This window comes from Carettochelys insculpta, chromosome 6 (genome assembly GCF_033958435.1).
Source record: "Carettochelys insculpta isolate YL-2023 chromosome 6, ASM3395843v1, whole genome shotgun sequence".
NCBI classification, from domain to species: Eukaryota; Metazoa; Chordata; order Testudines; family Carettochelyidae; genus Carettochelys; species Carettochelys insculpta.
In genome coordinates this window covers 29,895,676-29,917,486 of record NC_134142.1, presented here as the reverse complement: position 1 = coordinate 29,917,486, position 21,811 = coordinate 29,895,676, and the positions used below count along the sequence as shown (strand labels likewise).

Here is a 21,811-nt window from a genome sequence, read left to right as displayed (position 1 = left end):
AAGTAAAGTGGCTCTGGTACATTGTGAGCTAAGTCTGTTTCCCCTTTATGCTGTGTTTTCCTGTCTCCCACTACAGAGGGTCTGGGGTGTGGTGCAGACTCTGTCATTGGAGCTGTCATCAGGCGGCATGAGACGCTATTGGCTACAAACCAGACCTTGATAAAGAACTTGATCGCCCTGTCAGATGACTATGAGAACAGCCAGCACGACCTTGAAACCTTGCAACGGGAACACGAAACCACAAAACTTGTAATGTCACCAAGCAAATTATTTATGCTATATTAGCTAGTAGTTAGTCCAAGAAAGTCAAGTCGTGCAAGGGTCTGATTCTGTGCAATGCTGAGCACCAGTGACTTTCACTGAACCTTTGGATGGGGTCCATCCCTCAGCCCTCTAAACCTGTGCAGAATTAAAGAGTAACTAAAAATTATGTCATGTGAGGAAACCTCCAGGAATATGTCTAACCAAAACTGGCTACCCTATATATAACTGGTAAAAAGGATTATTTTGTAGAATATTGCTGATCACAAATACTACGTATGTTCTCATCACTTGGACACCCTAAGCTAATTTCTATCAAATGAGTAGTGTCAATCTTTGTGGCACCTTCTGCATGCCATCCCTCATGGGACATGTCCCAGGGCCATTCAATCAGGCCCAGGGCAGATTTGTGCTGTATTGGTCCACAGCATGGGTTTCGTAGCACATTGTTGACACTGATATATAAACACTGACCACTGAAGCAGATTCCTTAGAGAGAAAAGTTTCTCAAAATGTTTTGTTTTAAATTCGGTGGCTAAACCTTACCCTTTTCTGTTAATAAAATCAGAAGGCCAGATCCAGGCTCCTATAAGGGAAAGGGAAGAGATATAACAAGACTCTCGATCTTCTGCCCAAGTTGTAGAGACTTGTGGTTCTAGTGCTTGGGGGCCCTTGATCTTCCCCTGTGTGATGGCCAAGATGGTGGCCGTCAAAGTTACACCTGGAGGAATTATTCCTTCAAAAGGCAGGAACCTGCCATTAGGGGCTAAACTCTGTGCTCAGTTATGGCAGTGTAAATCCAGAGTGGGGGCTTGTTTACAAAGGGAAGCTGACCTAGAATAGTTCTTCTGGAGTTGCGTCCTATTGGAAACACCCCACTTAAAGAGTAAGAGTGTCCACATAGGGAAATACTTCAGAATCTCTGTTGCTCTTTAACTGTGCGCCCTACGTTATTCCAGAGCAGCTTCCTGTGTGGATAAGCTCTAACTGTACTGGAGTTGTTTTGGACTTATACCACTGTAACTGAGAGCAGAATTACCCAGTTTTTCAGATTCACAGCTACAGAGCATGCTCGTAGCTTATACAACACTTTGGCTACGTCTACACTAGCACACTACGTCGAAGTAGCCTATTTCAAAGTTAGGACATCGAAATAGGCTACTTTGACGTGTATCATCTACACGTCCTCCAGGGCTGGTGCCATCGACGTTCAACATCAAAGTAGCGACGGGGAACATCGAAAGGAGCCGCCCTGGAAGGAAATGTGGAGCGTCCACACACACAAGCGCTCCCCATTGAAATAAGGGGCCAGCAAAGCCCCAAGCTGCTCCCTTAAAGGGCCCCTCCCAGACACACTTGCCCTGCACAGCACAAGATCCACAGAGCCGACAACTGGTTGCAGACCCTGTGCATGCAGCACAGACCCCCAGCTGCAGCAGCAGCAGCCAGAAGCCCTGGGCTAAGGGCTGCTGCATGCGGTGACTATACAGCCCCAGAAGGGCTGGACAGAGCATCTCTCAACCCCTCAGCTGATGGCCGCCATGGAGGACCCCGCTATTTTGAAGTAGCAAGACGCAGATCATCTACAGACACCCTACTTCGACGTTGAACGTCAAAGTAGGGCGCTATTCCCATCTTCAGGTGGGAATAGCGATTTCGACGTCTCACCGCCTAACGTTGATTTCAACGTTGAAATAGCACACAGCGTGTGTAGACATGACGTGTGCTATTTCGACGTTGTGCCAGCAACTTTAAAGTAGCCGGCTAGTGTAGATGCACCCTTTGTTGAACAGGTCCAACCTGTGCTAGCCCCGTGCAGCCATGTGGCCAGGGAAGAGCTGTCTCTAAGTGTAACTTGCTGTTAGTGGAATAGTTTGCTAATTAGGAAAGTGCTTTGGGATCCACCCGGTTGAGAGCCACTAGGAGAATGGGAGACACTAGGGCTAGACTCCTGCAGAGCATAAAACATTTGGGCATTCTTATTTACCTTGCCTAGATGCTGATAAGGGAACTTTCTGAGCTTCAGATGAAATGCAGCAGAATACAGGAGAAAAACAAGCAGCTGGATGTTAGTATTAACCACCAGAAAGGTCATTTCAGATATCTGGTAAGTTCAAAAGAGCCCATTTTGTTCCTTCCTTCAGAACACAAGCTATGGATAGAAGAGAGGAGGCTGGGAAAAGACTGGTACACAAGCAAGATCATAAACATTCAGGGCTTGATCATCCTTCCCTGGAGGCAAGTAGGGGAGCTGGCAGTATGATCAGGCCCGAATTCATTGACTTGCCCAGGATCTTGGCCATGCAATAAGTAAATTTAAACTTCAGGTTGTTTTTCTTGTCTGCTCTTGTGTACTGGTAAAAATGGCTAGTCCCTGATTGTCTGTATGGTCAAGGCCTTGAGGTGCAATCTTTTCTCCACGCAAAAGTATTCATTCTCCCAACCTCCCCAGCTGCACCTAAACCTGCTCCTCCAATCCAACTCCTGCCGTATGGACACACTATCTTCCTTCCACTCTGTATCTGAGTTGCTACCAGCTTTTCCTCTTCAACTCCCTCTTGACCATCTTTCCCTCACTAACCCCTCCCAGAAGTCTCTCTCCAACTCAAACTTCCTCCAGTTTTGTGTCCTTGCTTCTGTTTCTCCACTACCAGAGTTCTCTCTGGTTTCCCTTCATCTCCTCTTCCCTTCCTCATCTTTCCTAGGTTTCACTCTCCTGCAGTGACCTCATTTGGGGCCTCTCCCCACTCACTGCCGCCTCTTAGCACAGCTGGCTCTCACTTGTGCTGCTACCTCTCACAACTGAGTGAGGCAGACGTGGCAGTGAATGGATTCCGTGTGATGGGTGGGGGCATGACAGAGAGCCCAGGCAGAAGGCAGCAGAGACCTGTGGGAAGATTGCCAGGTTTGCAGGGTGTAGAAGTCTGAAGGGATTCCTGTCCCACAGGGGAGACAACATCTAGGGGGTGGGGTAAACAACAGCTAGGAGGGGTTTCTCACAAATAGGATAGAAGGGCCAATGTTGGTATTAGCAGTTGCTGAGGCTGAAGGTTTTACACCTTGTGCAAAGAAGGGCACAAACTGAGGAGGGAAGAGAGAAGCTTGGGTAGAGTGAATGGGCCATGGCAGGAGACGGAGGAGAAAATGGGGTAGAGATCTAAGCAGCAACACAGTTAGGTCACCCTATGATGCAAAGATTCTCCGAGCAGAGTTGCTACCCAGGCAAACTCCTGAGCAGTAACCTTGAGAGGTGTATCCTCTTCCTGGAGGTGGGCAATCCCAGGCGCGTGTGGGGCAAAGTTCATCCACGTCTTTTATGCCTTTGCAGAGTCAAGAACTAGGGAGCTTGTTATTAGTGATCGCCAACCTGGCGGAGCAGTGCCACATGCAGCACCATGGCCCCTTGCAGGAAATGGAGTGGTTGTCAAAACTGGACGTGATCCAAGTAAGTGACAAACACGACTGTTGCACTAGCAGAAAAGTGGCTCAGGATGGTTGTGCTGTCTGCTGCTGCGGGAGTGCAGATTTTACAGGCAGCTAAAATTTAAGCAGCTCAGATATTTGGTTCATTCAAGGACGTGGTTTGGAGCCTTCTGGTAAACGCAGCAGTGCATGTACTAGCCAAATATGCAGAGGCTAGTTCGGGATACAGTGGGAGAAGGCACACAGTGTAGCAGTTAAACTCTGGAACTGGGAATCAGGACATCTGAGTTCAGTTCCCAGATCTGCTCATGACTCAGTGTGTAGCAGTATGTGACTTTCAGCAATGCACTTCAGCACTCTGTGCCTCAGTTGTCATCTATAAATTTGGAACCCTGCTTCCCCACCTCTCAGCTGTCCTTTGAAGCTTAATCAAGTAACTTCCGCCCCCAGCACAATCTCACAGTTCCCATTGATTTAGTAATTCAGGCGGCACACAGAGCTCCCCCGACCCAAGAGGTGCACAGCATGCAGAGACACATGGCCCTGCACTTGGCTGCTCTGGGTGGTATGCGGGGGTGCAGCCGGCAGGAAGCCTGCCTGAGGAGACTGCTGGGCTATTGGTGAGGAGCCGCCTAAGATAAGCACCTCCAAGCCAGAACCAGCACCTGATACCCCGGGTCATAACCCAACCCACACCTGCATTTCCCTCCTGTACCCTTACCCCCTCTCAGAGCCCATACCCCCCATGTACCCCAATCCCCTGCTCCAGGTCACACCCCCCTCCTGTCCTAGGTCACAACCCAGACCCCTGCAACACCTCCTGGACCCTTGCCCCAGGTCACAGCCTCCTCCCAGACCCTGCACTCTCTCTGATACCCCTCCTCCAGGTCAGAATCCTCTCCTGCATGAATACCCCCTGGACCCTGCACCCCCTCCTATGCCCCAATCCCCTGCCCCAGGTCACAATCCCTTCCTTCACTCAAACTCCCTTCCATACTCCACACCTCCTCCTGCACCTGAGTTCCCTACCCTGAACTCCCAGCCACACCCAGCCTCCATTCCAGACCTTGCACCTCCTCTATTAATATCATGCAAGAATTTAGCCCTTGGCCACTTACCAAATCCTTGGAGTAGCCCCATCAAAAATTATTGTCCACGCTGGTCTAGAATTTCACACCCAAAGACCCACTGCTGTATTCACTGGGTCGCTCTTCATCATTTTCTAGTGTATGGCAAAATCTCTGGAAGGAAATAGTGGTGGGAGGAAACAAAGCTTTCCAATTACAGCCACTACAACATCACAGGGTGAAATCTGCCCCATTGAAGTCCATGGCAGGTTTGTGCCAGTAAAGTGGCTCGCCCCAGCCTTGTGTGGTAATCAGTCATTGAGAGAGTTACGCCCCCTACAAGTGAAATGGCCATTGACTTCAATGGGATTGCCCTGCAGGCAGGCTTGTGGGATAAGATGAGTGGGTGCACAGGGGCCTGGGTTTCAGAGCAAGTGGTCAGTCCTTTCCTCAGGAAGGGCAGTAGGTAGTATGTCCTGCATAGCCTTGCTCACCAGGTGCACGAAGTGCAAGGCCAGGTCTCAGGGCCGTGGCTATCTCCAGGCCACCAGCTGTTCCACAGTGCACCCTCTCAGTCACTGTGGCATTTGGCCTGCTCTTGGCTGTCAGCAATGTTCCCTCTAATTTTTTCCATCCATGGGTGGAATAACTTTTGTTAGGTCACTGAGGCATGTGTGGGTGTGCACCACCAATGGAAACACACGCTACTGGCTGCGGGAGACTGTGGACACTCTGCTGGGTGGCACCTGAATCTCTCCTGAGTGGCCACCTAAGCACCCAGCTTACAGGGAACACTGGTTGTGAGACTGGGAGGCATTGTGCCCACTGGTGGCTAGTGCGTACTGCTGAATTGGAGTAGGGTGGCTGTATTGCTCTGGGGACCAGCACAGTAGCTCATCATTAGGTAAAGCCCGGGAACCACAGGAGCCTGTAGTACCAGCCATGCCAGGCACAGCTAGTCTTAGGGACCACGACTGAGTACCAGTATTGTCCGCAAAGCACTGCATGGGTATGGACCATGTGGCACTGGTGGGTTTCTCCAGAAATGCTGTGTTTTAGGTACAGTGAATGTAATCCTGACTCTCTGTGATGTGAAAAATGCACTTACAGTTCAGGCAAGATTAGTTTGGGTGTGGACCATAAGGGCTGGAGTCATTAGAAAAACTGACACAACTGATTTGCATTTTTCTATAACTACGTAGCAGTTAATTCTACAAGTGACTATCAGCTAAATCCAGGGTGCCCAAAGTGGGGGGCAGGCCCTCTTGGGTGGGCATGAAATTTGGTAAGCAAGGTGCAGCGTGATCTGCGGCTGCATCTCAGGCTCATCCAGCTCATTAAAAAGGCTGAAATCTGTTACTGTTTTTAAGTATGTACATTCACATTTCTATACTGATTAATGAAGTTTGTATATTCTACAGACATTTTCTTACACATGCCAAAAGGGATATTTTTCATATGAACATAACTGACATTTCTGTTGGTTTGGATTATGATAAACTGGTTGGGGGTGGGGGGACTGCTAATTGCATGGACAAAAAATGTGGCCTGATAAAGAGTTTGCACACATTTGATCTAAATGAAAGACCAAACTGCCAGTTTAGCAAGATTTTGAAGCATGTCATTAACTTTATGCATATGAATAAGCCCATTGACTTCAGTGGAAATACTCACGTACTTTAGGTTAGGCTTGTGTTTAAGTACCTTGCTACAGTGGAGACAGAGATCCAAATCCGGTATCCCTTACTCAGTATCACAGAACATAGATATCTTCACAGAACACTAGACTGGAAGGGACCTCAAGAGGTCATTGGGTCCTGTCCTCTGCCCTCGCTCTGCTCACTATATTAAACTACTGTGTAGTTTCATCAAAGGGACTAAGCATGTGAGTAAGGGCTGCAGAATGAAGTCTTTCCATGAGTGAATGTCTGCAGAGAAGTAACCTTTCCTTTTTTGTACTAGGAATTCATTCTGGAAAAAAAGCATATCCAGCAATTAGCAATAGAGGCTGATGAATCCGGGGCATTACTATCTAATCTTGGGGACCAAACTCAGAGCGGAAAAATGGGAATCATCAAGAAGAAATTCCAAAGCCAAGTTCCAGCAGATGGTGGTGTCACACAAACTCGTAAAAACAAGGGAAAAGCATCCATGTGACACTGTTTTGTATTAATGTATTGTGGTTTCCAAAGCAATGGAAGTGATGATATTTACAAAGTATGGACTTTTCCTGTTGTAAATACCTTCTCTCTAGACCCTTCATTTTTAATATTTGTGTTTTACACTTACTTACACACACAGGTTTGGCATCAGTTCACACTGTTACTGGCTTATAACCAGAAAGCCCCAGAGCCCACCAGTTATGCAAATGAAAACTACATTGGTTTTGCTATATTGGTATAGAATCGGGCTATTACTAACTACTTTTTTAAATCAATGGCACCTCCAGTGAAATTAGTAAGAGTCATTTCTATTGGGGTCAGCTGGGAGGGACTGGAGTCATTCAACCAAAAGTAAAATTAAAATAGGTACAGTACTACATTCTGGGAGAATAGTTAATTTGTTGTTTGTAAAACATACTGAGATCCTTATCTGAACATTGCTATGTGGATGCCAAGTATCATTATATTGCAATGAGTGTTTTCTGTGTGCTTATTTGGAATTATATCTGGGGACAAGGCCCCAGCTATACTAATTTTCAGCAGCTGGCCCAAGGCTTTTTCAGCCATAACAGGGTTTCAATTTCCCTGTAGCCACAGGGAGAAATTGAAACAGAAGGTACAAAGTGAAAAGCTAGAGGTGCTTAATGCTGCTAACGAGAAATTTAGTGCTAGGTTAATGGTCAGTCATTCAGCTGCTTGCTCATGATCAAGTTACGCATGACACCCAAGGAATGAGCCACCTAATAAAGCCTTATATGGAGGAGGACTATTAATATTAAATGGTTACATTTTATTGTGTTTTTCCTTCCCCCCTTCATTTGTTGCTTGTCTTCTTTGATGGCGAGCATTACTACTTATTTCATTACTGTTTGAAATTGGACTCCCATATTTCGCTACTGGTGACATACAGTGAACAGTCTCGCACTTCTCACAGTTGAGCTCAAAAGCAGGGTAAATTTGTAGGCCCAGTTATCACAAAGGATCCCCCCTTGCACATCATGGACCAGCACCTCCTTGTGCTAGGTGCTGTACAGACAGAAGAAATGTTGCCCCCAGCACCCTTATGAGCACTTAAGCAAGGGATCAGTTTTAGAACCTTATAGGTCAGTTATCCTCAGACTGGTCTTACTCCTTGCCCAAAACAGAATAATTGCTGGTTGGTGTTCTTGTAAGAATAAAAAGAAATTGCTGCTTATTGTTGAGATGGGAAGTTGGTCTTATCATGAAGCTGTGGAAACAGAACTCAGAAGATTAGGGATTTATTTTTTTGGTCCCACTGCAGCCTTCGTGGGGGAGATTGGGCAAGTCAAGGCACTGTTCTGTTCCTTGGTTTCTCCTTACATAAAATGAGGATAATGCTTCCATTAGCTGTAAGTCAATAATATTTTAAAAAAATGTTTTGAGATTCTCAGGTGGAAGGCCATCTGGTTCCATTAAGACACTGGCTACAGCCACACTAGCCCCCTTCTTTCAGAAGGGGCATGTTAATGAGGCAGTTTGGAAGAGGCTGATGAGGTGCTGACATGAATATGCAGTGCTGCATTAGCATAATGGCGGCTGCATGCACTTCAAAAGTGCTGCTTTAGAAACATGCTGCCTGTGCAACTGGGGGCCTTTTGAAAGGACCCCCTGAATTTGAAAGCCCCTTCTTCCCCTTTGGTTTTGGGAAGAAGGGGCTTCCAAAGTCTGGGGGGTCCTTTCGAAAGGCCCCTAGCTACATGGGCCGTGGGCAGTTCAAAAGCAGCACTTCTGAAGCGTGCATGGCTGCAGTTATGCTAATGAGGTGCTGCATATTCATGTCAGCACCTCATTAGCATCTTCCAAACTGCCTCATTAGCATGCCCCTTCTGAAAGAAGGGGGCTAGTGTGGCCACAGCCCCTGGGATTATTTATCACTGGTCAGTCCACAAGTTAGGAACTCTGAAAAGAAGCTCTCAGAAAATAATCTGCTGCATGAGTGCCCCAAATACGATAAGTGGAACAAGGGGAAGTTAAGCAAAACTGTACAGGAAGTCTCTTATGGGGGGGGAAAAAAAACAAGTGACAAGAGCTGGGGAAGGTAAGTTTTTTTTTTTATTGCCTGATGCATAAGAGAAATGATTCAAATAGCAGTTTATACATGTAAAAAAAACAAACAAACTGGTCTTCCAGCAATTTTACCAAAATCCACAAGTTGTAGGGCAATGTAAAAAGGGACAATCAGACCAGTTAAAATTATGTGAGGCTTAATTTACTACAAATAACATGCACTCAGGTTCACCAAGGCTTTAAAAATATCCAGAATGGTGAATGTCTACCTTACTCCTTCAGGCTTCTTTCCACACTCTTGTTTTTTCTGCCATGTGCAGATGTCAGGCATTTTCCATATCCCCCAGCATGAAGTTTTACAAAGCAGAGGATGAATGGGCTTCACTATTATTGGAAAAAGGTGAGATGCATCATTCTTTGCATTATACAAACTAGGGCTAGTCAAAAAAAAAAAATCCCATCAAAACTGTTTCTTGGTGGAGATCTGTGTTCTTGAGAACATGAGTTTTTCGTTGAAGCATTTCAGCTGCAAGCCAAAATATTTTGGCTGAAAATGGGCGTGGCAGTGCAACCAGGGCATTGCAGTTTGCTCCTCATATCCTCTTACTGGACTTTATCACCTATACTGCACCATGATCATAAACTCCACAATGTATGACTTCTCTTCGCCGAGGGGGCAGATCAGGAAGCATTGTGAGTACACCTGGCAGAATTAGATTTCATGATCATTTTGATGGACAACATTGATGTTCATTTTAAAGTATTTTAAAACATTTCTGTCAATTTAAGCTTTCACATTTGCAAGAAATGACCTGCGCATTGGGTGAATATCCTCCCCCTACAACCTTTTAGCAACAGTGGATGTGAAGAATCAGAATGTTAAAGCCAGAGAACTGTTAAAACAAAAACTGTCAACAGTGCATATTCTTATTGCTTTATTCTACTATTTTGATTGATTGATTGATTGATTGACTCTGCAACCTTACAGATATAACACCACCAAAAATTTCCCTCTGCTCAGTGGTAATAAAAAGATGAATAGAGGTAAATGCTTGTTTTAAAAAACTAGTAAGGGGCTATTTCTCCACTGCTTTTTGCCACCTTTCCGCTCCTTGGATTTGGGGAGAAGTCAGAACTGGCATGCCTTGAGGCTTCTCTAACTTATCTTTTAGCTGCAGCAGCCTTTGAGGGGATCACATGCCAAGGCAAAGTAGCTGGAATGCAGTCAATTCCCCTGCTTCCTTCCTGACACCTACCAACTCACCTTTACATTATGACAAGAAGAAGGAAGCTACTAGAGTTATTCCACCAGCAATCCACTAACTGAAAATCCCTTTATAGAGGAGGCCCTCGTCAGAGGTCCTTTTTGCCAATGGTGCAATTTAAAGGGGCTTAGTACAGCTGAGACCCAAGCCCTTTGTGGTTGTGTTTTTTGTTTGTTTTGTCACAATACATTGAACTCACAATTGTAAGATACACTGGGGAGAAAAGCTGTCCTAAGTAAAGATTCACCACTCTTCCCCCTTCAGTAAAGCTCTGCAAAGTCCCCCTTTTTGCTGCAGATTTCTCTTGGGAGAATTTTTTAAAAAAGGATACTCCTGCCATGCCTAAGGTAAAAAACCAGAAACAATTCTTCCCAGTCTCTTTAACAGGATGATCCATCCCTTAAAGGAGTTGTTCTGTAGCAGAGCCTCTCTAAGAACAGGTGCTTGGACCTGGCAGTGATGATCAGACCCAGCTGAGAAGGGATCTGGTGACGGCCTGGGGAGCATTTGATTCCTATAAAGGCAGAAGGAGGGGAGTTTGAAAGTGTGTAATAGAGCTAAATGAAATAGTTTGATAGCTGGGAGAGGAAACATCTAGCTGGCATTACCAGCCCTCTTCTAGAGATGTAGGGAAGCCATATCAGGAAGGATGCTCTGGCAAAGATGCTGCTGATTCAGGTGACAAATAGTACTTGGCTTTATGTCAAGCTGGTTTATTTTAGGGTTTCCTAATTATTGTTGATGTCACCACTAAATAGTAGTCTGAATGGACTCTAGTTGTGATACCAAATCCTTCACTGAGTGGAATAGACAGGCTAGCAGCTCCTTTTACCCTTCCCCGCTTGCCTCCCCCAAAACACAATGGTTACAAACCTACTTTTAATCCCATTTACTGCATTAATTAGCTGCAGAGCAGTTCATCATACAGTTTGTGTGACAGGTACTAGATTAGCTAACACTGTCTTGTATCCTGGCCAGAGAGAGAGGACCATTGAGATGTTGCTAAATCTACCCAGGTGCATTTGCATCCCTTGACTTACTACTCTGAGGGAGAAACAGTGGGTGAAGTATTATCTCCTGCTGGAACTACTTCTATTAGTGGAAAGTAGAAGCTTTTGAGCTACCTGAGATGGTTCTTCAGCTCTGGCAAGTTATTCAGTGTCACAGCTAAATACTAGATGGTTAGACTGCTAAGTATAAGGACTTAATGAATGTTGCAAGAGATCATTCCAGATGAAGTGGGTAATTAACATCTCTGCATAGGATTGAGTAGTTTGTCGTGTGCAGTTAATGCTTCTCCTGTGATGCAGTGGTCAGGGCCTGTCAGGCTAGTATCCCAGCATCCCAGAGATAGTGAGAGCTCAGAATCCAAATCAGGCTCTGAACTTTATCTGGTTCTATAATGTTCTACACCCAACCCTGGAGCAGCACACCCTTCTCTAAGTTTTGTAGGGGACTCTAAATCCTCAATAGCATCTGAAGTTCGTAGCTTGGCCAATTTCTTCTGTTCAGTGAAATGTAGCGGAAGATTATGATCTTTCTGATGATGTTACTTTCTAAGCAAGTCAACTATCTGATCTATTGCCATTGGGTTTTAGCTCACTGCTTAGGTCCAGTTTGGGATCAATGAATACACTTCTGAGGTTCAGCTTTTTATCTCCAGTTCATAGGATGGTTTCTCCTTTAATGGATTATTCGTAGAAGTTGGCAAATGTCAAATTTTGAAGCTGATCTATCACACGAAAGGGCCTACGTTAAAAGAACTCTCTCCCCTCCAGAGTCCAACAAAACATGGGTTCGCCCATAGCTTGGGGGTCCCTCTGCTGCCCATGGGATCTCAGGGGCAATAGGGAGCTGTGAGTTCCCTGGGGAGCTCAGAGACCTGTCTCCTGAGGTGAGAGCTGGGTATCCTGTATCCCCTGCTGCCGCTGGAGGCAGTGGGACACTGTTTCTAAGTCGCTGCAGGCTGAAGTCACAATTTGCATGAAAAAATCGTGGCTTTAGCCATTGTCATTTGAAATCTGCACCATGCAAAGGCTAACATCTAACCCATCCATTCTATAGGGATTTACTTGCTCAGAACTGAGCTCCCAAGGGCTTCTGTAGCAAAGTGATACTGACCTAAATGTAACAACTAGGCCTCTTCCTCAATTAGTAGGGACTTTTATAGGAACCACTAAGCTGCTTTGGAAAAAGGTCAGTTGCCTATTCAACAAATGTGCATAAATCTGACCATGCCAGAAGTTGTGTGGGTTGCCACAGGCAATCGAGCAGGAAACTGAATGGGGGCTGGGTGTGCATGCTAGGGGGCATTTTATGACATTGGAGAGGGAGGATGTTCAGGGCTCTACACTGAGATTCAGGTCAGTTCTGGATTTTGCAACAGACGTCCTGTGTGACCTTGGACAAGTCACTTAATCTCTCTGTGCTTCTGTTTATTTAAAAATAAAAGGTTTATGTGGGGGGCGGGGAGATATCTTGTTTATGGAGAAGGTAAAGCTTTCAGGGCAGGGGATGCTTTTTTAACTATCTGGCTGTACAATGGGAACCTGAGCTTGGATGTGGGGCCTGTGTGCAATAATGATACAAATATGAAGTAACAAACCTCAGCTCTAAGGCTGAGCCCATCAGAGCTGTTTCAAGCCAACTAATAGCAAACTGCTAACCAAAAAAGGGACAAGTTGGGAACATTTCTGTAATATTATACAATGCAGGACGTGGTTGAATTTTCATTGAACTCAGGCAGCGAACTGCTAAACTAAAGGAATTTGGAAAGAAGTTGCTAACAAGCAAGGTAAAACAATGATGGTTAATTCCCTTGAAGCTGTGTACATGAGACTTGATTAAAACAGCAGAGGCTGGAGCATCAGCTGACAGGAGAATTAACTTGGCTGACTCCATACAGGCTAAGGATAGGATCAAAAGGAGACATAACCTTTGGAAAAGGGAAGGGAGAAACCCCAGTAGCAGCCACAGAGTGCTTTGGGGTCTTTTGGTTTGAGAGGCTTGGGGCTGTAATAAACTGCTTCCTGAGGTGTCTGAGGAAGCAGAACTTGAAGTTTCTTGTAAATAAACAGGTTGGCATAAAAGAAACTGGAGTCAGGTTGCAGGCTGGTGCTGGGGGGAAGGAGGGGGGTTGGATTTTTTTTTCAATTGCAACCTCCCCCAGGCCCCCAAACTTTGACTATTTTGGATTAATCTACAGCCAATCCCAGGGTCGTCCTTATGACTTTTGGTGCCCTGTGCAGTCCGAGCAACTATACCTCCCATCTGCTTCTTGGCAATGTGGGGAAGCACCTCTGGGGATAAGACCTATGCTCAGGATGGTGGTGGCAGGAACAGGGAAGGAAAGCTGCTGGGGAAACAGGCAGAAGGGGGGAGTGGTGTAGCCCCCCAGAGCTGCAGGATAGGGACACAGGATATTCATACTGGAGGTTCTCACATACTATTATATTCAGCAGAAGTACAGAATCCCATGACAACAGTGAAACTAATGACGCCAATCAATTTCTATCCATATGCATCCGCCTCCTCACTCTAGACTTGGATGTATCCTTTTCAGAAATCACTACACGTTGACAGGGGTGCCATGTTAATTGGTGGTCATTTCATGTGGATAAAATGTTCACATGAAATGAACATGAGGCTATTTTTTTGGGAGAGGCCACCAATCAACAGCTGTTTCCCATTGTGCTCTGTCTAAACCCATCATGACAGGAAGTTCCTGTCCCTAAAAGTTCCCATCTAAATAGAATGGGAGAAGGTGGGACAGGAAACAGCTCCAGAGGGTGATGACTTGCAATTGAGAGGTGGAGTCAAGGACAGGGCCCAAGTCTCATGAGTCTGAACCCCAGGCCCTATCTGTAATGCCAGCTGCCTCTCAAGCTAATGCTTCTCAGGACTCCACTAGAATGGGGAACATAGAGTTCCAAAAGTGCAGTGCACTGGGGTGTCTTCAACCCTTAATTACGTGGTCATCTTACATAGCTTCTTTCCTGGAGGCTAAGAACTTAATGTGGTCAGTCTCTCCACACATTCGCTAACCTCACCAGTAGCTCAAAACAGAAGATGGATGGTCTCAGTACTGCAGGCTCAAGTCCAGAGATCCAATGAAATCGTCTTTCGTGCAAGCGGTGATTAGAACGTGGAATGCATTGCCATGGGACATTGGTGAGACAAGGTAGTAATATTTAAAAAGAGGTTGGAAGTTTATAGGGATAACCAGATGCTCCAGAGTTATAACAGTTAATGCTAACTCAATGGAAAGGGAGATAAAACTGCTAGTTTCAGAGCTTAAATCAGTCTCCATCTAGTGGTGATTAGGGTGATAACTTCTTGAGGGACAGAATATCTCACCTCCGCCTGCTGTGGGATTTCTTCCACATTTCTCTGATGTAGCTGACACTGCTTGTTGTCAAGCAGTGCGTAAAACAAGATGGGCCAAAGGGCTGCTCCCTTACATCTTTCTGAGTGAAATTAGAATTCTGTTATGGAGCCTGCAAAACATGCAATGCCCCCATTGAAGATGTTTGCCCCATGCATACTGGTAGGGGTGTGACACCATTAAGCCAAGATAATGTTCACACCAATATTACATGATTGAATAGGCTAATGGTGCCTTTCTCAGCAAGGTCTTAATGCAGACGAGAGCACTGAGTGTCCAGTTAAGTATCAGATGTTTGTGTTTCTTAGTCTGGTCTCAGTATTAGAATTAAATCTAAAGCCCGTTAGTCCTGGCTTGAATTAAATCCATCCTACCTAGAGTGCTAATCAATTTCCATCCATGTACATTTTTGTCATCATTGGATCGATGGACTACCATTACATTTAATAAGGACTAATCAGCAGAGATTCACAAAACAGGGCACTGACTATATAGAAAAGATTACTTTACTTTACCATACTATGGGCTAAGATCTAAACTCTATTACCAGGTGGATTCCTCATGCACATAATGTCCTGGGATGCTGCTGTTTGCTAGGGGATGTTATCAGATGTATTTGCTACAATACATGTCTCTAATAGCTTTCTGATGGCTCCACAGCTTATCAACTCAGCTGCACTTCACTTATTCCACCTACAGGATCTACAAAAGTGTTCTGAATGGACCTTCCTTTAAGGCTCTGCCAAGATGACAGTGTGACTTAATGGTGAAATGTACTAATGGAGAGAGCGAGGAGAGAAAAACGGTGCATGAAGATGCAATGCAAATAGATGGAGAATATGATTAAAGACTCCTAAAATGGTCAAGATTAGTCTGAAGTGCTGTACCAAATCTTCACAATCAGACTAATTATTGATCAAGCTAATCTTGTGGCTGAGGGGAGGAGTTCGTGGAGGAAGACGATACAAATGGTGTAGTCTTGTCATGGGAAAAGAGGAAGGCTACTTCTACACTAGCCCCTTCCTTTTGGAAGGGGCATGTTAATGAGTTAGTTGGGAAGATGCTAATGAGGTGCTGCCATGAATATGCAGTGCTTCCTTAGCATAATGACAGCCGTACGTGATTCAAAAGCGCCACTTTTGAATCATGCACTGCCCGTGTAGATGGGGGACTTGCGAAAGGACCCCCTGGACTTTGGAAGACCCTTCTTCCTATTTGGTTTTAGGAAGAAGGGGCTTTCAAAGTCTGGGGGGTTCTTTTGAAAGGTCCCCATCTACACAGGCAGCGCGAGATTTGAAAGTGTTACCTTAGAATCATGCGCAGCCACCGTTATGCTAATGAGGTGCTGCATATTCATGGAAGCGCCTCGTTAGCATCTTCCCAACTTGTTCATTACTATGGCCCTTCCGAAAGGAAGGGGATAGTGTAGACATAGCCAAAGTGAGTGGGCTGCTACAATACCCTCAGTTCCTGACACAGGTGGCAGCTGCTCTGAGCTAACGTCCAGAGTGTCCCAGAACACACACTACAGCTGTGCAGACTACTGTGGCAGTGCTATACAGACGCAGCTGGAACAAAGCAATCTGTTATTGTGGTTACAGAATCACTGCTTCATCTGTAGTGGGGACAGATTGTAAACTAACTGCACCCACCTCTGCTTCACTGCAGTCCTTCTGCCTCTCCACCTTCCCCATGGCTTCTTCTGCCTGACTTCAACATCTGCATCTGCAATATTACACAAGCTTTATACAGAGGCCCAAAGGTGGGTGGGGTTAGATGAAGAGCCAAAATGAGAGGACACAAACACAGCCTTACCACAAAAAGCTTCTAACAATGTGTGTATAGGGGCTGGAAGTGGGGGTGCAAAGGTTGCTGCAGTGCCCTGAACTGCATTCAGTATACAGAACGCCCTTGAGTTACAACGGGGAGGGGCGGGGGTGTTCCTGCAACCCCTGCATAACTCAAATTTTTGTGCAAAAGGGTGTGGGGGGGAGATGGGAAACAGGCTGCAGCCAGTTCCTGTCTCCCCACTGCTTGCTGGACCTGGGAAACTGACCAGCACATGGCTGGTCAATTTCCCAGGTTCTGCCAGCACAGGGCAGCCAGGAACCAGGTTGCCACTTGGTTCCTAGCTCCCCACCACTTGGGGAACTGGGTAAATTGACCAGCCATGAGCTGAGGAAGGAGGTCTAGGAGAAGGGTTTGTTACACAATGAATTAGTAGCCACCACTGTTGGTTCCCCACTCTGGTCCTGCAAGCTCAGAGTGGGGAGAAGGCCCATTAGCCAGCTTTCCTTCTTCCCCAGCCTGTCTTCTCCAGGTAGTCCTGAGAGCTGCATTTCTTCGGCTAGTAACCAATTTGCTGATGCATTTGTGCCATCTAGTGTTCGTTCTCAATATCTGTCAAAATGTATCTTTCTCAGAGTAGTCCTTCCTCATGCTAATTGAGAAGAAGAACAGGTGGTAGCTGGCTAATCACAGATCTGGGAGTCAGAGAATATAAATACTGTGCTCAGTCACAGATCCAGTCATTCAGAGGCACACCGTCACCTGGAAATGTGGGTGATTTATAAGAAGAAAATGAAGAGTAGGTGCAGGGATCACGTGCCCTTGAGTCCTCCTGTTGGTGTTCTTTAGTTGCATCTATCTTTCTGTTTTGTTTGCAACATTTGCCCTCTTCCACTGCAGCGTGGGAACGCTCAGAAGAATAGGGCAAACTGAACGAGTACGGTAAAAGGGGTATCATTTACATAAAACAAATAAACTGAATTGACAGATCCACACCTCCCCATGTAACTTTTAACAACATGCTTTGGCTTCTGCTTCTGTGAAGGGGGAGCAGAACGTTGGCCTCACACAGGTGTTGTGAGGCCGAATTCCTTAGTTTCTGAAGCGTTCCAAGCACCTTCCAGAAAAGGCACAAAATCTCACCGCAATGGGGGAGAGGCTGCCACTCTGCAGATTACTTTTGACACCAACTTAGTGGATGGTGGTTTTACAACTTTATTACCTCTCTTCTAAAGCACCTGGCTCCACTGTATCTTGGCAGTCTGAGTGAAGCTAACTGAGACTGTGAAATTAACCTTCTACCTTAGATGATAAACAAGTCTGCTGATTGCTTTTCTGGTGTGGCAGCCTGTTGTCTGGCAATTGGACTAAGTCCATTAGCTCCTTTCACACGGGCCTCCCAGCAGCTCTAGTAATCTAAAATTATTGACTGTAAACTCTTTGGTGCAGGGACCAAATGTGCATATTTATGCAGCTCCCAGAATAACAGCCTCTGGGTAACAATGCACTATTAACTTTAGTAAGCATAATAATTAGTAATTACTATAATTTGAACTAATGGGGTAGAAAATGAAAGCTCCATAGCTCAGTGGGGATTTCCTTAGCTATCTAGCCCCTTCTCACAAGCTCCAGGATCCTACAAAAGCCCAAGAGGAAATAATTTTAAATTTAATTGGAACCTAATCCCAAAGACCACCAATGACAGCAGGAGCCTATTCACTGGTTTCATCAGGCTTTGGATCAGGCCCATATTGTTGTAAAGACTGAGAGCCACATTCACCAGTGTTACATTAGTGTTACAGCAGGCTAAAATTGGATTAGGTTTCCCCAGCTTGACAATGGGGATGGTCCCTCACTCACTGTCCATCTTTAATGTGTACAGAGCACACTGAACCATTCTTGAAACAAAAGGATGCTTACGGGCATTATAAAAAGGGAGAACACGCGCAGTCCGTGTCATCAGGGCTTGGGAAAACACTTACTATTACCCGAGGAATTTTTATTTTGCATAATAACATTCTTGAAAACAGAAGTTTACTTGCATGTGTGGGAATGTTTGTTAGACCATCAAGGGAGCCTGTATGCATGGCAAATATCCACAAAGCTTTGATAAACATGTCAGTCACACTATCAACTGGGGGGGGGGGGGGCTCTGTTTTATTTTTTTAAACCAAAGAAGAAATGATCTCCTGTCACATGATATAGCATCATTTGAATCCTTCTAATTAAATCTGCATCATTTTCTCTAATAGATATTGGCTTTAGGTTTATTTAAAATGACAAGTGAGTTGAGTGCCCAACCTGAGATACTTTAAAAGAGGCCTCAGTTTCACAGCTCTTTGGGGCAGGGTTTTTGTATTGCTAGTCCCAGGCCTAGCACAATGGGACCCTGGTTAATGACTGGAGCTTACCAAATTTCTGACAACCTCTATTATTTGTGAGCACCAGCTCAGACAATGTGCAACCAAGAACTGAATCACCAGAAATTACCGAGCACTAGGGCTACCGTTTAGTGATGCATGTTGGGGACCTCACAGAATCCATGTCTTCCATGGATCTCTGTGACTTCAGTTCATCGTGGTCATGAGCTGGAGGATTTCCCTGCTAATATGGTAGGTGGACCTTCAACCACCACTACAGGTGGACCTCTGAGTTCACAGGACGTGGGGAGACCCCTTGAGCTCCCAGCCATGGTGGACTAGATCTCCAAGCCACAACAAGTAATGCCCCTCCCCTCTGTGCCCTCCCCCACCCCCCAAGCAGCCCAGCAGGGCTCCCAAAGCTCCCCATTTTGTCATGGATATTTTTAGTTCAAGTCATGTCAGTGATCAAATCTCAGCCCTACTGATCACCTTTAAAAATACAGGCCTTCAATTTCATGACAACTTTGAGGAGTTTTGTTGCTAATTGAAAACAAAAGCAGTGAGGATGCTGCTATACTGGTACAATCTCAATGCAGTAAAACGTCTTCTGTGTTGTCGCCTCCTCTTGGGAGTTCATTTGGCACAGGAGACCCTGTGTACAATGCTTTACGGGCTGGGCTTAAGACTTCTGAGGGGAGAAACTGTGCCATAAATCCAAGTGCCCAATTTGCTTTTCAAAGCTTACTTAATAGTTGTAAAGATCAGTGAAAGGAGAGCAGAAACCTGTATTTATGGCATTGTTTTCTCCAGCAGGGAGCAACTGCTGTTTGTTCTCACACCTCTTAACCTAGTCCTGGGAGGTTTTAACTTGAAGCAAGCTGAGGTTGGGTCTGATCACACAATACAAGAAACTGGTTCATTAAAAGATATAAATAAAGGAACCCTTTGCTGACCAGCAGTGCGCACACGGTTCTCAGTCAGCCCTCAGTATTTTTAAAGCTTGCAAACAATTAGCATTCTGTGGGAATATATGCCCTTCTGAGCCACTTCTTATGTTTCCTTGATTGTGTGTGCAGAGCTGCAGCTGGCTACTGGTAACACCCATACTTCTGAACAGCAGCAGGCTTGCTGGGCTAATCAAAAGACTGTTTCACTAACACAGGCACTATCATTAAACATTATTAAATGTTTGGCTTTTACACTGCATAAATCATATTTTTAGAATGCTGGTTGAAAGCTTTGGCTTGTTTTAAAAAAAATCATGTTTTTCACATAAATACCAGGTCTTGAGTTCCCATATTTTGCTGCAGAACAGATGGAATTATGATTTTTTTTCCTCTTTAAAGATGGACCAATAAATCTTTTTATAATATTTCTAAAAAATAGCAATGATTATTTTTGGCTCAATCCAAAACGAAAGCCTTTCAAATTTTTTTGAGGAACTAAAACTTCTAAAAACAAAAACAAACAACAAAACTACTCTGTCTTGGCTTTACATTCTGTTAATGTTTTGAGTTTAACCAAAACATTAAAATGTTCAAAAAAATGGAAGGAAACTTTGAAATTGTTTTAAATAAACAAATGGAAATTTCAGTTTTAAAATTGTTGAAACTATGAATTTAAACTTTAGGATTCTTTACACAAGCAATTCAATATATCCAACATGAATGTATGAAATGCTTTAGTGGTCTGAACCCCTCAAAAATTTGCCCCAAACTACTTCTGACACTCTGCTAAGCTGTGGTGTCCAATCAGTTCTGAACCAGTAGCCACTAATGGCTACTGCTATAGTGAACTAGCCGCATTATTCTGAAAATAAATTTATTGTTCAATCCAACTAGCCACAGTCAACTGACCAAGTAGCCACATCCAGCTATCCACATGTGCTGGATACCACAGCCTTAGAGACTGAAAGCTGAGTAACTTTGAGAGGAAGAGATCTTTCATTCATTCCCCTTTAAGCTAACTCTTAAAGTCAGGGTCAGCAACATTTCCAAGGCAGAGTGCTGAAATTTGACCTGTTGACTTCTGTGTACAATCTGAGTGCTGGTGGAGTCTCCATCCCTAGAGGTTTTTGTGTCCCAGCTTGACACAGTTCTGGCTGGATGATTAAGTTAGGGTTGATTCTGCTTTAGGCAGGGGGATGGACTCGATGACCTTCTAACATCCCTTCCAGCCCTAGAATTCTATAATTCTATGCTGAGTCAGCGGTCAGCAACCAAAATGAAAAAAGAGCCGGTTTTTTTCCAATTTGGTAAAAAACTCAGTAACTGAAGAGCTGCAATGCATGAGAACATGAAATGGTCCTTAATAAATAACATCAAACCAGACTTTCTGTAACACCTATTTTAAGAACAGCACACACAATCATTTCTAACGTGATACATGTTCACTACGGGACATTCACAAAAATTTTACATGTTCTATTTCCTCACACCTTACATGTGTGTTTGTACCACTGTGTTCCTGACTTCTACTCCAAACCTTCTCTCTTTCTGGAGGACACTAGGGGGGTTATATAATGTTCTGAGATCACATTGTTTCATATTTAGCTATGACTTGTTCATTTTGGAGCTTTTACACATTCACTGTTTATTGAAAATAATCAGTGGGGTTTTTTTTTAATTCAACTTTGCAATTACAGCGTTGGGAGCCACAAAGAAGTCCTGAAACAGCTGTGTGCGGCTCCAGAGCTGCAGGCTGCGGACCCCTGTGCTGCATGAACTTTGGCATGTCATTGTCCCCTTCTGCTTCCCCACCTGTAAAAGGAGTACAATGATCCCCTGAATGATGCCGTGGGTTATCTTCCCTTCTAATTTCTGTGGCTAGTCTTCAGAAGACACTCCATAATCCCTACAAGTCTTCCCATTGTTAATCATGCTGCCATGATGAACATGGATAACTTAACGGAATACTTTTTCCATACATTTTTGGAACAGACTTCAATATTCAGCAGAAATCTTTAAGCCTGTTTGCTGAAAGCTATAACCTCATGGGAAAACTAACACAGCTGCTGACCTTAAGTCTGTAGGAAGGTGTACTGTCTTATCTAAATCAGTGTAGTAGAAGT

General features: G+C 44.8%; 1 protein-coding gene across 5 annotated transcripts in view; it reads left to right on the top strand.

Moving 5' to 3' along the window:
* CCDC197 (coiled-coil domain containing 197) overlaps nt 1–7,657 on the top strand; it is a 34,149-nt gene extending 26,492 nt beyond the window's left edge. For all 5 annotated transcript variants that reach the window (XM_074998742.1, XM_074998744.1, XM_074998739.1 and 2 more), the window contains 4 exons: nt 77–249; nt 2,258–2,368; nt 3,590–3,706; nt 6,714–7,657. In XM_074998742.1, the coding sequence (XP_074854843.1) occupies nt 77–249; nt 2,258–2,368; nt 3,590–3,706; nt 6,714–6,908 (596 nt within the window). In that variant the 3' untranslated portion in view covers nt 6,909–7,657. The remainder of the gene's footprint in view (nt 1–76; nt 250–2,257; nt 2,369–3,589; nt 3,707–6,713) is intronic.
* Nucleotides 7,658–21,811: the final 14,154 nt, after the last annotated feature.